Source organism: Panthera leo, chromosome C2 (genome assembly GCF_018350215.1).
Source record: "Panthera leo isolate Ple1 chromosome C2, P.leo_Ple1_pat1.1, whole genome shotgun sequence".
Classification (NCBI taxonomy): Eukaryota; Metazoa; Chordata; class Mammalia; order Carnivora; family Felidae; genus Panthera; species Panthera leo.
The window spans coordinates 2,645,122-2,659,301 of NC_056687.1; the positions used below are offsets into that span (position 1 = coordinate 2,645,122).

At 63.1% G+C, this 14,180-nt stretch overlaps 1 protein-coding gene across 1 annotated transcript in view; it reads right to left on the reverse strand.

The window, feature by feature from the left end:
- Window positions 1-13,564, reverse strand: part of PDXK (pyridoxal kinase) — a 29,770-nt gene extending 16,206 nt beyond the window's left edge. Inside the window, exons 1-2 of the mRNA XM_042955260.1 lie at window positions 13,374-13,564; window positions 1,533-1,587 (exon numbers count right to left, since the gene is read on the reverse strand). Of these exons, the coding sequence (XP_042811194.1) occupies window positions 1,533-1,587; window positions 13,374-13,460 (142 nt within the window). The 5' untranslated portion in view covers window positions 13,461-13,564. The remainder of the gene's footprint in view (window positions 1-1,532; window positions 1,588-13,373) is intronic.
- Window positions 13,565-14,180: the final 616 nt, after the last annotated feature.

The window sequence follows — 14,180 nt, forward strand, 5'->3', positions numbered from 1 at the left end:
TCCGGGTACAAAGCCGAGGACTGAACCCACGACAGCCCCGTGTGTCCAAGTACGGGGTGTTCCGAGTCACTCCCAGGCCCCGGGGGTCCCCTCGCCAGGCAGGCGCCGCACGGCGTCTGGAGGCTGGGGCGGGGGCCCTGCCACGGACCACAGGAGGTGCAGCCCCCCCATCCCTCTCCTGGCCCGACCACACCGCGCAGCGGCGTGGGCTCCCAGCACTCCAGGGTCTGGCCTCCACCTGCCCCTCAGTCTTGGACCCCTCGGGATGGGCAGTCCGCCAGCACCTGAAGAGTTGTATGGGGGCCCAGAAGGCAGCCACTGGCCACGGAGGCCCCAGAAGCCCCCTCCCCTCCGCCGGGGTCTGGGCAAAGGGCGGAAGTTTCTGAGCCAGGTCTGTGCTTATGTTGAACTAATGCTGCTTATGTCACAATGCTACGTGCAGCAAGAAATTCAATTCCAACGTTCAGTGTCCAAGGCGGTTGGCTCGTTTACTTAAACAAACAAACAAAAGGGAAGGTGGTTACAATGGCCAATAAAGCACGTGGGATTCAGGGAAGTTCACTGAGTCGACTTAAATGTTTTGGAGGCTTCTCCAAATCCACAGGACCCAGAATGGTCAGCAAAGCCGCAACGGAAGGGCTGTCCATAAGAACCCCAGGCTCCTTCCGAATCCTGAACGTCATTTTTCCCCTCGATATGTGACTCATGATACCCCACCCCTTCCAAGAAAAGCCACACCAGGAGAATTGCAGGCAACCTTTCCTAAGAGCGTGGGCTGAGGCCCAGGCGCCCACCCGCATACCCTGCCGGCGCACTGCCAGGCTGCTTCTGGGACGTTCCGTACTCCTGAGCTTCCATCCGGGTTCAGAGTAACTTCAGAAGAGGCGACACCGTGATGTTTCCAGGAAGGGAGTGGCCTCGTTCCCCGGCTGCGACGGCACTGTGGGATCACAGGACAGGCCCTCCCCCCTCATGGAGCCAGGGAAGTGGGGAGTGGGTTCAGGAAGCCTTTCTGAGGGCCGCGACCCTCACGTGCCCTTGAATCGGCGATTCTGCTTCAAGGCCTCTGTGCACAAGTCCTTGGGGTCCCCTCTGTGCTGACACAGACGACACACGGGCCCCCGAGGCGTGGGTTCGTAACAGAGAAAATCAGGATCTACCTACGCACCCACAAGCGGCACGCGCACACGCGGGGCCCTGCTCGCGGCCCGCGGCGTCACGTCACCGGAAGGGGGCAGGGCCCCGAAGCAGGTGCCAGGATCCCAACCTCGTCTCAGAGGAGACCGAGGGGCTGAGCGGCTACACCAGCCCGCCCCAGGTCCCGGGTGGCTCGGCTGCACGCAGCCGGGCCGAGGTTCTAATGGTGTCCACGCCCGGACAGGCCAACCCAGCCCCTCCGACCCTCACGTGCTGGGCGGCCCCTCCGGCTCCAGCTCCCAACCATCAGATGAGGGGTGGGGGCCCCGGATCTCTGAAGGCCACGTCTCATGCCCGCACGCCCTCTGCGGCGACTGCTGGGGCCGACGCCTTACCTGTGTGGTTTGAAAACTGGACGGAGTTCAACGCGTCAATCTCGAATCCCAAAACCTGCAAGACAGAGAAGGCCCAGGTGTGAGAGAGCCCGGACCCCGGGGGCGGGCGGCAGTGCCTCCCTGAGTGGGGCTCCACGCCCACACTTTGGTGCCGCGCGTGTCTGGTGAGGGGCTTCGTCTGGAAGTATGTCGGCAGCAAGCAGCCCGGAGAGCCGAGCCTCTGAGCCGCTGCCCACCCGTGGGAACTCACTTCTGGAAATCCCGCCAAGCAAAAATGCTTGAAAGTGCGCGGCGACAAGGCGTCCGTCCGTTCAGACGCTGAAAGAGAGCGGTGAGGCCGTGCCGGTTTCCAGAACGTGGGTCTGAAGCCCCGACCCCTCTGGGGAGGCAGGGCCTAGGGGCTCCCCACCGGACGGCACAGCAGGCCGGCCCCTCCCCCCGAGCCTCCACTGAAGTATCAGCCCCGCCCGCTCGCTGCAAGCGGGGAGCCCACCGCAGAGCCACGCTGGCCTGGGGTCGTGTGGCCACCCTGTGGCCGCGACACGGTTTCGTCGCGCACCTCTCAGCACAGAGAGTCCCAGGTGCCACTGAGCCAGGGACCAAGTTTATAAAGAACAGGAGCTCCTTTTTCAATGAAGGGGAAGAAAGCTTCTACCTAAAATAGCCCAGGGGCGCCTGGGTGGCTCAGTCGGTTAGGTGTCGGGACTCTTGATTTTGGCTCAGGTCATGAGTCAGGCTCTGGGATTAGGCAAGATAAACAAACGTTAAAAAGAAATTAAAAATGAAATCAGATGGCCGAGGTCTACACCAGCCGGCGTGGACAGCTGTTTGCCTGTGGAACAGCAAATCCCAGGGGGATCTTTCCTTCCACTCATCTTTCTCGTTTTTCCTCATGTAACAGGTAGGCGAGATTCACTCAGGCAACATGACCTACAGAACACGGCAGAGCCCTCCGGAGACGAGCCACATTCTCGGCGGGGCCCTGCCCACGCCCCTTGGAGGTCAGAGGTGGCAGGCATCGGGACACTTCCCTGCCCATCCCTCAGCCTTCGTGTCCTCCCCTGACCCTGGGTCCCTGCCAGGCCCCACGGGCCACCTCCACCTGTCCTTCCGGGCTGGCCCTGGCCGGCATCACCCCAGGCAGCGCAGGCCCACGGCCCTGCTACGTGGTGCTCGCCGTCTCTCGGAGCATCCTCGGGGTGGCTCTGCACAGCCGGCCGCCTGAGGAAACCCGCCCGGGGCCGCACAGAGGCCTCTGGCGCTCGGGGGGAGGGTACAGCCAGAACCGCCACCCGCCCCGCAAGGTGAGGCCCGAACGCCCCGAAGCAAGCCAAAGCCAAGTCGGTGTGAACAGCATGCCAGGGCCCGGCCAAGTCCTGTGGGGTGTTAACATCCCACAGACCACAGACGTCTGGCTCTTGGAGTCCCACTGACCTTTGGACCCTCTCCCTCCGCAGCCCCCGGAAAATGACAAAGAACAAAGGAGCTTTTTATGGCCCTGGTCCACAAGGCCGGGAAGAGGGCCCCAGTGGGTGAGACTCGGACGAACTTTGGGGACACAGAAACAGATACGCCACAGGGCACGGGGACACTAAAACCTCAGTTCCCACAGAGGGGCTGGGCCAGTGCCCCGTGGAATGTGGCTGAGGAGGAGGCAGCGAAAGGGATGGGGGGATGGAAGGCGAGGGGCGGGTGGGCAGGTGAGAGACAGAGGACAGGGACTGAGAGCAATGAGCACACAGTCCCCGGCCGTCCCTCTGTGTCCTACTCACCCGAACACCACTGACCACCCTTCAAGTCTCCCCTGCACGCTCAGAGATAGGCAGAAGTATGTGTGGGGGTCAGGAGTGGCTGCCTCCAGCAGCTGGGGGGGGGAGTGGGCACTGCTCACCCTTGCCATGGCCCACCGGTGGCCTTCCCTCTGTGACGGTTCACTGTGCTATATACACTTAAGATTGACATCTAACAAGTCTCTCCAAAATAATTAAGCGGGTATTGCCCAAACTCAAAGAAATAAAATAAAAATCGCCACTCTTATTAAACCCAACAGTTAAAACGGGCCCTTTGCAAGTCTGCCTGCCAGATGCACGGCCTCCTGTTCCCAGATCCAGCTTGCGCGGCTTCAAATCCCTTAGAATTCTAATCAAGGCTCAAGAAACAGACTTGAAGCGGCCATGACACAAATCTGGAAACCCCTGCCAAAATATCCTGCTCCATTGCTTCCGGATGTATAGATAATTAATCCTTTGAAGCTGGCAAACTGATCCGGGAACGAAGTCCCTACTTGGTGCTTCTGAATGATAGTGAGCTCAGCCGCAGGCTGCCTGCTCCTCAAAGGCGGCAGTCGATGCGGCTTATTCCTCGGTGCACGTGCCGTGTGCAGGGCACGCACGACCGCGGGCGCTCCACTGTGCAGGCGCGGGCTGCCGCCCAGCCAGGGGACACCGAGGAGGCTCTGCCCTCACGCCCTCCACGGCCCCCCTCCTGGGGCACAGAGCACCTGCTGCCCCTCCCCACCCCCCCACTGCTTGGGACCCAGTACCCCGCACCCCTCCCAGTTCCTTGCTGGCCCACAGCTGCTAAGGCAGGTGCCGGGGAGGGGGGAGGGGGGTGGTCCGCAGGTTCCTCCTCAAGGGCGTGGCTCCGACCCAGGATTTCGGAAAGCAGGAAGCCTTTGCAAACCAACCTTGCCTAAGCCAAAACAGCAGCAGAAAGCGGGCGCTCCCCTGCTTCCCACAGGTTCACGCTGCTCCACTCTGCAAGGAACTGCGTTAGTACGGTAACTGTTTTCTCGCAACAGCAAAACTCCTCTCCGGTTTCCTCCGTTAGCACAAACGGGTACTAGCGAAAGTCTTGAGTAAAAGCGAAGTGGCTAACGTGAGCTTCTGGAAAGCAGGGGACACCGGTACCTGGGTAACACCGAATGAATTCTCTGTAGAAATAACTGCTCTGGCCCCCATTTCTGGACTGGACCCCGCTGGTCACACCTCGCCTCCCCCCTACCCCCCGCCGAGGGAGCCGGACACACGCTGACCCTTGGTCTGGGACTCAGTGCAGTGTTCAGGACGCACATCGTGGGCAGCTGGGTTCTCCCCAGCCACGCTCACCTCCCGCTCAGCATGTGGCACACGTCCAAATTCCCATCCCTTGACAGGCCGTGCACAAGTCACATTACCTGGGAAGAAACCCTCGAGTTGCACGGACACGACCTCCCCGTACCGGGCTAACTTCCGGGACAGTACCGGTGGTCTGTGTATTCTTGTGGGTGACAATCATGTCGTTCTACAGTGAACCTTGGAGCCCACGGGGCCCCAGAAGCCCTCGCTCACCCTGCGCCACCGTGTCCGAGTGCGGGTGGCTCCCGGGAGGGGGTCTCTCTCCCACGGTCACCGTCTTGTGGCACAAGGGATCCTACCCAGCCGAGTCCACTCTTGTTACAGGCGTGCGTTAGAAGCAGGTGTCTGGGCTGAGCTCCGAAAGGGGGGCCGGCACCCTGAATGAGGGAAGGACTCAGCAGCAATGCGGTTGTGCAAGACCGTCTCGCACGGAGCCACTGCAGCTGTTACTAAAACACGCTTACGTAGGAAAACCAGAGCCACCAGCCAGCCTGGCCTCACCACCCCCCGGGGACTTCCCTACATTCTACCTTCAGCAACGCTCCCTACCGATGGCTCTGGCAGAATCCCACATAACGGAGGCCACGGCGTGCGCACCTCTTCCACCCACGCTGGAAGTGTGCGGTCACCACGGAAACGGGCACACACAGGAACCGGCCTCCCCCGCCCCCGGGTCGCTTTTGCAACATCTACCGGCACGGCTGCAGCACACGGTGAAAGACGCAAAAGACACCGTGACAACAAGAGGGAGAAAGGACGCTCAGCCCAGGGAGGACGGCTGAAGCGAGGCCTCGCCACGGGAGGGGGGACCACCACCTCCACCGACTCTCACCGGCACGCACAGGGACAGAGTCCCCTCTCCCCAGCCCCGCCAGGCTGGCGGCCACCGGCCTCCGGTGTGCCCGCATCTCCGCGGACAGCCCCGTGCAGGCGTGTTTGGCCGTCCTCACTACCACCCCCGCGACTCTCCGTTGTCCCCACCCCCCGGCCCCCAGACATACCCACGAAACCCCAACCTATGGGGGCCTGCCCCTGCCCACGGAATGAGGTCGGGACCCCCGGGCTGCGTGTCCCAACATTCCACCAATTCCACATTGTGGCCACAGAGCTGCTGACCACTTTCTGACCCCCCCAAAACCTCTGAAACCTCTATGCCTGCGAGCAAATCTCCTGAATGCAGAACATCAGGACCTTGTTGCAAACCTTGTCTTCTCGGCCTCTGCCGCGGCGCCGGGACTCGGCGGGGTTTCTGGGCCCTGGGACTCCCCCCACCAACCGTGAGCCCCTAGGACGCGCCCACCACCCTGTGCACCTCTGAATGGAGGCTGGTGCGGCCAAAGCCCGGCCCCGGGCTACATGAGGAGAGCCACACCCATTTCAGAAAACACGAGGAGCCTTGGCAAGAAGTCCCACGACAAAGCACGCCCCTCTCCCCAGCGAGCCCCTGCCCCTCCACGCGGCTGCGGAGGAAAACGCGGCTGCTCGATGACCACGGAAGCACAACCAAGCCCAGGCGACAAGAGTCTCAGGATGGAGAGGACCGCTGAGGTTCACGGCCAGCCCAAACCGGAGGCGCTTCTGACAAGGTCCCAGCATCGGACGCACTGCCGGTGGGAGCGGCCGCTCGACCTGCCGGGGGACGGGGGGTGCAGACGTGTGCATGGCGTACAGGAAGCACCCCACCTCCTGCCAAGAGAAGGGCGGTCAAAACGAGCCCAGGTGGGAGGGGCAGCTTGGAGATGGCTCCCGCTTTCCGTGCCTCTCTGCGCGGTCTGTGCGCTCAGTGTGCGGGATGGGGGAGGGGTGGTGCACACGACACCTGCGGTGACTATGGCGGGAGGGGGCTTTCAAACACTTAGTCATAGCCATCCAGCCGCCAAGAACGAGCGAGGACAGCAGGGACGCCGGCACGCACTCCAGTTCGGTGGTCTGACTCCCACGGCTGTCATCTCCCGCCCCACGCAGACCTGTGGCCTTTCCCGAAGGAGGGAGGAGGGGCCTTGGGCGGGTGACGCATGTTCTCCGAGGCCAGATCCCCCTCACTGCTGCAATCATCACCCACTCTGCTGACAGCCAGCAAGACACGGTCGTTAACTCAGCAGCTGGGCGGGCAGCCCGCCCTCGCGGGGAACAGCAGGAGAGGGGAAGCTCTGGAACATTCCAGCGCAGCTCCCCCACCCTGTCTGGACCACCCGGGCTCCTCTGCGGGAGAGGCTCGTGTTGGGCAGGGAGGGGTCACAGTCGCCAAGAACCCTCACTATGGCTTGTTCTGCAAGACCGTGAGTTGCTTCCACAGGAAATCAGGATTAGGAAAGAGGACGCAAGATGTCAAGGGACTGCTGGCATCCTCGGGGCTCGGTGCCCAGTGTCCTGCCCACCGCCTATGACCGGTCAGCTCTACCCACGTCCCCTGTTCCCTGACCTCCAACGGGAACCTCTGCTGGAAACAGCCCCGCATCCCCGAAGGAGCCTGTAGCTCGCTTTTGGTCCCAAGGCCACCTCGGCCCGTGCGTGTGCACCCCTGCCTCAGCCGTCACCACCCTGGACCCCAGCGACCCTGGCCCTGCTCCCGGGACAGCCTACTCCCCAACTTCCAGGCTCGAAGTGCTCAGTGGCAGGACCCTGGCTCCCTGCCAGGCCCCGCCCAGGGGCCATACAGTAGCAAGGGGGCTGGGATGCACTGCAGAGCCCTAGGAGAAGGGGGTCTCAGCCCAAGACCCGGCAGCACCTGGATATGCACGGGGAACAGGGCACTGCCCCCCTCGGCCCTGCAGGATTCTACCGGGGCCCCACACCGGCTTCCTCTCTCCTTGACAAACTCCATTTGTTCTGTTCCTTGGTGTCACTCTTCCAGGTCACTCTGTGAGCAGAACTGGCTGGTTCTACATCAAAAGCTCCACGCAGGCATATGCAGCAGGGGACGACCAAGCCCATGAGCCACAAGGCCAACGGCTCCCGCGTCACGTAAGCGCCCTGCTCACAGACGCACCCTCGCCCTTCCAGAGAGCACGGTGCCACCCCAGGCCCCCGGGGGGAGCACTTAAACAGAAGAGAGGGCCCCACTCGGAGCACGGCAACAACACGCAACACCCGTACACGCACGCACGCACACAGTGAGCAAAAGGTCAGCGAACAGGACCCAGCAAGCTCTTGCTTTCTCCATGACAGGCACAGAGGCACGACAGAGGGGGCGCCTCCGTGGCTCGGTGGGTTAAGCGTCCGACTTCGGCTCAGGTCATGATTTTGTGGTTTGTGAGTTCGAGCCCCGCGTTAGGCTCTGTGCTGATGGCTCAAAAAGCCTGGATGGAACCTGCTTCGGATTCCGTGTCTCCCTCTCTCTCTGCCCCTCCCATCCTCATGTGCATGCTCTGTCTTAAAAATAAACGCTAAAAAAATTTTTTAAAAGGGGCACCTGGGTGGCTCAGTCAGTTAAGTGTCTGACTCTTACTTTTGACTCAAGTCTTAATCTCACAGTTTGTGGGTTCAAGCCCCGTGTCAGGCACAGAGCTTGCTTGGGATTCTGTCTTCCTTTCTCTCTCTGCCCCTCTCCTGCTCACTCCCTCTGTCTCTCTCTCTCTCACTCAATAAATAAACATTAAAAAAAACTAAAAAGAAAAAAACAACAGAAACCCCAGTCCCAACCAAAAAAGAGAGTTAGGAAATCAAGAAATTAAGCAATTCTGGACCTTCCTGGGGAAAGAGCTAAAACACCACCTACGTCCCAGGACTGGAACACAAGCTGGATCAGACCGGGGACTTCCAGAGGCCGGGAAAACGGGAATCATCTCAAATGGAGGAAGGGAAGAGAGGAGACGTGTGTGTCCCGGAGCATGAGGGAAAGTTCGGAAGAGGCTCAGAAGGGTTCCAAACCCTGCGCACCACACGGACTTGAACCTCCAAGGACTTGAACGTCCACACCGGGCAGGAGGGGCGGGCACTCTTTGAGGCCAGGTCTCTTGTGCTGTTTGCCCACATATGTGTCTCCAGGAGAGACGTTAAGGCAAAGGCCACGTCTTTTAAAGGGCAGGGTGACATTCTTCCGGTATCTTCCAAATGCAGTTATGCTGCAGAAGGGCCCTTTCTATCCCAGGACTACTAAGGAAAAAGAGTAAAGCACTTCCTCTGAAGGCAGCCACCTTGAGGCCCCAGGGGTTCTTAAAGATGGGAGGCTGGATCGAAAGGACCCCCCGCCACTCCCACCCCCGCCCCCTCACGCATCTCTAGGAGATCCTGACGCATCCGGGGCCCCGCAGCCCTGCGGCTTAGCGCTGGGCATACCATCCCTCTGCCCCAGCCCACGTCGCTCGGCAGGTAGGGGTCTCAATCCACGTTCCAGGCCAGCGGCCTCTCGATGCACCCGCTGCCCACCCACTGCCCTCCTCCTGAGGGATGTCCGAGCCAGTCCACGGTGGCAAACGCGTCCCTGCACAAAAGAGTACGATCTCCACCGGCCGCCAGACACATCCCAGGTCTGCTTCTGCACCGACGGGCCCGGAGAGTCAAAGAACGAGGCTGCTTTCTGCGGCAGGCCCCGCAGGCAGCCATCTCCCCAGGATCTGCCAGGACCCCCAGGGCCCTGCCGTCCCGGCTCAGCAGCGACACGGTGTTTAAACGGGTTCTGAGCGAAGGCCCAAGTCACATACTCTAAGCTGCTGGAATTCAGGAATCTCACGTCTCCCTGCCACCGGGACCCTTCGGGGCCGCACCTCTCCACGGTGACCCTCCGGTGCTACTCCCCCTCCCAGGACAGAGGTCACATGTGTCTGATGCAAGCTCCTCTCCGGGAGCCTGAAGAGGGCACGCGGCCCCGCCGACACCTTGACATCAGCTTCTGGCCCCCAGCACCGCAAGGGAGTAAATCTCTGTGGTTTCAACCCCCCGGCTTGCAGCACGAGGGAGAGCGACCCCAGGACAGGCACACGCCACCCTAAGCCTCGGGACCTGCTGGACCTTCAACACAGCGGCACGGAAGCGGGCTGCGGGGCTGCCTGGGGGATCCCAGGGTCCCCCCTCCCCCAGGGGGTGACGCAGACGCGGGGGGAGTCGCTGCCGAACGGACACGCGCACACACAGACGCCGTGGGGCTGGAAGCGACTGGACCTCCCAGCTTGGGGGAATTTTAAGTTTCCAACTTCCAAAAGGAGGCGACCCCAGCAGCGTCTGGTGCGTGAGGCGGCCAGCGGCAGGCTGCACACCGTCTCTCGTCACCACATCCTTCCCTTCGCTTTCCCACCCCTAGAACGGAAGGTCAGAGCAGCGGGAAGGCCCAGCCCCGCCCAGGGAGGCACCCCAGGCGCGCCCCTGGCCTGCATGACCTTGACCTGGCGGCCCTCCCTCCGTGGATGGGGTCACGGAGTCCACGAGCCTGCCCTCGCTCCCCTCACTCTGCAAACATGGGGTCACCCCGCCTGACGCTCGACCTCCTCTGCGGCTGGTCACTAAAACGTACTTGGGACTCTGGCCTGGAAGCAAATCCAAAACCAGGGCCGGGTTCTGCCCCTTTCTCTCCCGTGCGACGCTTTCCTCTGCCTGGGGAAGGCGGCTGCAAGCGCGGGGCTCTGCGGACCCGGCAAAAAGCAGGCTGCGAACCGTGGCCCCTGACGCCCGGGGTTCGCAGGCTGGCGCCACCCTCGCCCCGGAGCGGCGGGAGCTCCCCGGGGACGCGCCCTCGCCATGCCAGCACCACGGGCCGAGCTCCGTCCGGGGGGTGCCCCCGGGAGCCCTGGCCCCATCTGACTGCCAAGAGGATTGCCCTCGCTTTGCTCGTGAGGGTTGGAGAGGCTCCACAGGCAGGGCCCAGTCCCTGAGCCTGAAGTCCAGGACAAAGGGACACCGCCGTCAGTCCCCACCGGGGTTTCTCCAGTCTCTCCAAACCCGTGGGGTCCAGCCAGAGTCCACCTTCTGCCACCCTCTGCGAGTTCTCCTCCCGTGAGAATAGCCGGGCGCTGTGTGACCCACCGCACCGGACTCTAGCTGTACGGCGTCGGCCAGAATTGAGCATCTACACCCCGTCCCCCCGCCCCGACTAAGCACAGCTCTGGGCGTTGCGGGACGCGTCCCCTCGGAGTCCCTGCTGGAATCTGCAAGTGTGTGGCTTCACGGCTATCGCAGGCTCTGCCCAACCCCGCCCGTGCTGTGCCAAGGCTGGTCCGGGGTCAGTCAGCAGGCCGTCCCACCCCTCCGTGCCCCAGCGGGGCGCAGAGGTGGGGGGTGGGAGGGCTGCAAGATGCCAGCGTGGGGCGCTGTGGACCACCCTGCAGGATTAACAGATTGATCCTACCAGAGCTAAGCAGTCCAGCCTTGGCAAGTGTTTGCAGGCTGATAAGGAATCTAGACTCTCATCAAGGAAGCACTAAGTAGCTGCGGGAAGAAAGTGCCCCACGGACTAAGAAATTTCCGGAAATTAATTGTTCTTGTTACGAGCTGAGTTGTGTTCCCGAAATTCCTCTGCTGAAACCCTGGCCCCCAGCACCTCAGAATGTGACTGTATTTAGAGACAGCATCTTTAAAGAGGTAATTAAGGTAAAATGAGGTCAGTAGGGTGGCCATGATGCAACCTGACCGGTGTCCTCATGAGGAAAGATCAGGACACAGACACGCACAGGGGGACCAAGTGAAGGTAGCCACCTACACGCCACGGAGAGACAGACATCTCAGGAGGACACGGCCTTGCTGACGCCTCGATCTTGGACTTCCAGAACCAAGAGAGAACAAACTATCGTCTACACAGCCTGATCTGCAGTACTTTGTTATGGCTGCCTGAAATCACACCGATACTGCCGTGTTTGGGGTCCAGCTTGGGGGGGAGCATGTTTGGAGGACCCCCACCCCTGGTTTTCTCCCCTCCATTCCCTGAGACTGCATCTTATTTCTGTAATTAGGAAGAAGGTGATTAAGGCCAAAAAAACATACACAAGTAAGTACCTGAGGCCCCAGCCCACACCCACTGCTGGCAGAGGTCCCAGCCTCTACGAGATGCCCCAGGCACACTACCAGGCCATCTGGCCCTGCTCTCCTCGCCGGTCTTCCTGTACGGTGGGGGAGAACACAGCACCCCTGGGCACTGCTGGCCCACCTCATTCAGCAGCCTCTAAGACAGACCCCATTCACGCACCCCATCTCCCCTAAAACAACCTGGGAAGCAGGCATCGTGACTGTTCTACAGACAAAGGAACTGAGCTCAGTGTGGAAGGTGGCCTCTTCAAGTTCAGGGACCTAACAAATATCCCCTGCCTTCAGAGACACCCTCCCGCCAGGCTTTTCCTGGGCCTCACAACCCCAGAAGGAAGTGCCAGGGTGAGTCAAATCAGAGGCAGAGCCTCCGACCCCCAGCACACAGGTGAAGGATGCTGGGCACTGGGGAAAGCCCAGGTTAGAATCGCAGTTCTGACCTTCAGAACCACTTCCCCGGGTGGGTGGTCTAGCCCCATCCCTAGAGTCCCCGGTGTGGAAGTTGAGAGCACATGCCTGGAAGGGAAGGACATCACTGTAGGACCCAGGTGAGCCGAGGAGGGGAACGGGTGCCCAGTGCAGGGAGAAAGGAGGAGTGTAGACAGACACGGAGGAGGGACTGGGCACAGGACACAAGGAAGCCAGCGGGGGGCCGCACACCTCTGCCAAGGACAAAGCTCCCACGGCTGCGTGGCTAAGAAGGGGTGTCCCTCCTGGGACAGCAGGCTGAAGTTGTTCTTGAGCCCTTCCTGCTTCTGATTGCCAGGTGTGCCCCTGCACCTTTCTCCCAAGCACAGTGCCACCCCCAGCGGCCCTGCCCACATAATCCACCTACATGTAACCAAGCTTCCCCTTCCCCAGAGAGCTAGGAGCAGGCAACCCACGGGCCATACCTGCTTCTTGCTGGGGGGTGTGGGGGTGTGTGTGTGTGCAGGCCAGGGACAACGGGCCAAAGGTGGGCAGTCCAGGGGAGCCATGACCTTGTCATGACCACCCAGCCCTCCTGTTGGGCAGACAAGGGAAGGAAGCGACCATCACCGGTGCTGCCTCCAGCCTGGCATGAGAGCCCACGCCACCCGGGCCTCCTTCTGCACCTGCAAGAGCCACCCAGCCATAACCTTGCGGCTGGAATAGGAAGCAGTGGGTGCCCGGCCAGTGAGGCCCCAACAAGGACAGGAGCGGGAGGTCTGTCATTAAGTAAAGACTACAGTACTTGAAAAGCAGCTTCTAAAGCCAAAAAGGCAGGCGCCTGAGTCGCTCTCTGGGCTTTTCTTCAACAACACCTGCAGGTAGGCCACCTCTGCCCTGTCCACCTCTCTGGCCACCACCTCCCCCAAGAACCAGCCGCAAGCTGGGACCCAACCCGGCCGGCAGAAGCCAGGGTCCGCGAGCTCGCTCCTCCTCCTGGCAGGTGGACGCGCCAAACACCTGCCTTCCCTCCCTCGCCCTGCGCCCCCCCCCCCCCCCCCCCCCCCCCCCCCCCCCCCCGGCCAGGGTCCGGAGGCCCCGCGCCGCATTCTCCCGCCTCCAGGGAGTCGCCGGCCCCCCGCAGCAGGCAGGGGTGCGGGTGGCGAGTGCGCCACAGCCTGCGCGCGGGGGCCTGGCCCTCGGCTGGCGCGCGCCCAGCGCAGCCCCCCTCCCCCCCCCCCCCAGCCCGGTGCTTCCGCCCCCGCAGAACGCGGGCCCGGCGGCCGAGCCAAGGTCACGGAGCCCGCACGCCCGGCGCGGGGACCCCCGGCCGGTTACGTAAGCCGCGCCGGCTGGCGGCGCGTACCTGCAGCGGGAACGTGGCCGCCCGGTTGCCCACGTAGCCGCGGACGACGTGGCTCTGGATGGAGAGCACCCGGCACTCCTCCTCCATGCCGGGCCTGCCGCGGCGGCGCGGGGCCGGGCGGGCGTCCGCGTGTGCGCCGCTCGCTGGGCTCCGCTCGGCTCCGCTCGGCGCAGGCGCTCGGCTCGCGCGCCAGGCCGCCTCCCTGTGACCTCAGCGCGGCCGGCAACCGCGGGTCCCGCTCGGCGCGGGGGTGGGCGGGGGCGGGGCTTCCGCGCAGCCCCGCCCACCGGGCCGCCCGCGCGGGGACCGGGACAGCGGGAGCCGCGCCCCGCCGGGCCCGGGGGGGCGGCGTCACGGCGGCTCCCGGCGCGTGGGCGGGCGCAGCCACCCTGCGAGACGCCGGGGTAGGTCTTTCCGGTCCGGCGGGCGAGGGCGCTGCCGTGTCGCCCCTTCAGGGCACGAGGTCCGCGGGCCTCGCCTCTGACCTCCGGGCCGCACACCCCGGCGCGCTGCCGGACCCGAGCGCTGGCGACAAGGACAGCCGGCGCCGCGACAGTGCGCGAGGGGCGGGGGTCCCCGGGGCCTCGCCCCCGTATAGCCCGCTCACCGCTCCAGGGGCGTCAGGCCGGGCCCGGGGCCACCCCTCCGGCCACCGTGCTGGCCGGTGCCGCGACGCACTAGCCCCGAGCCCGCCCTGCTCGCCGGGGGGCGCCGGTCCAGGGGACGCGGAGCGGGCCGTCGTGCCGCCACCCCGCAGAGGCGGGGGGTGGGGGGGGGCGGGGGCCACATCTCCGCGGTGTCTTGAGA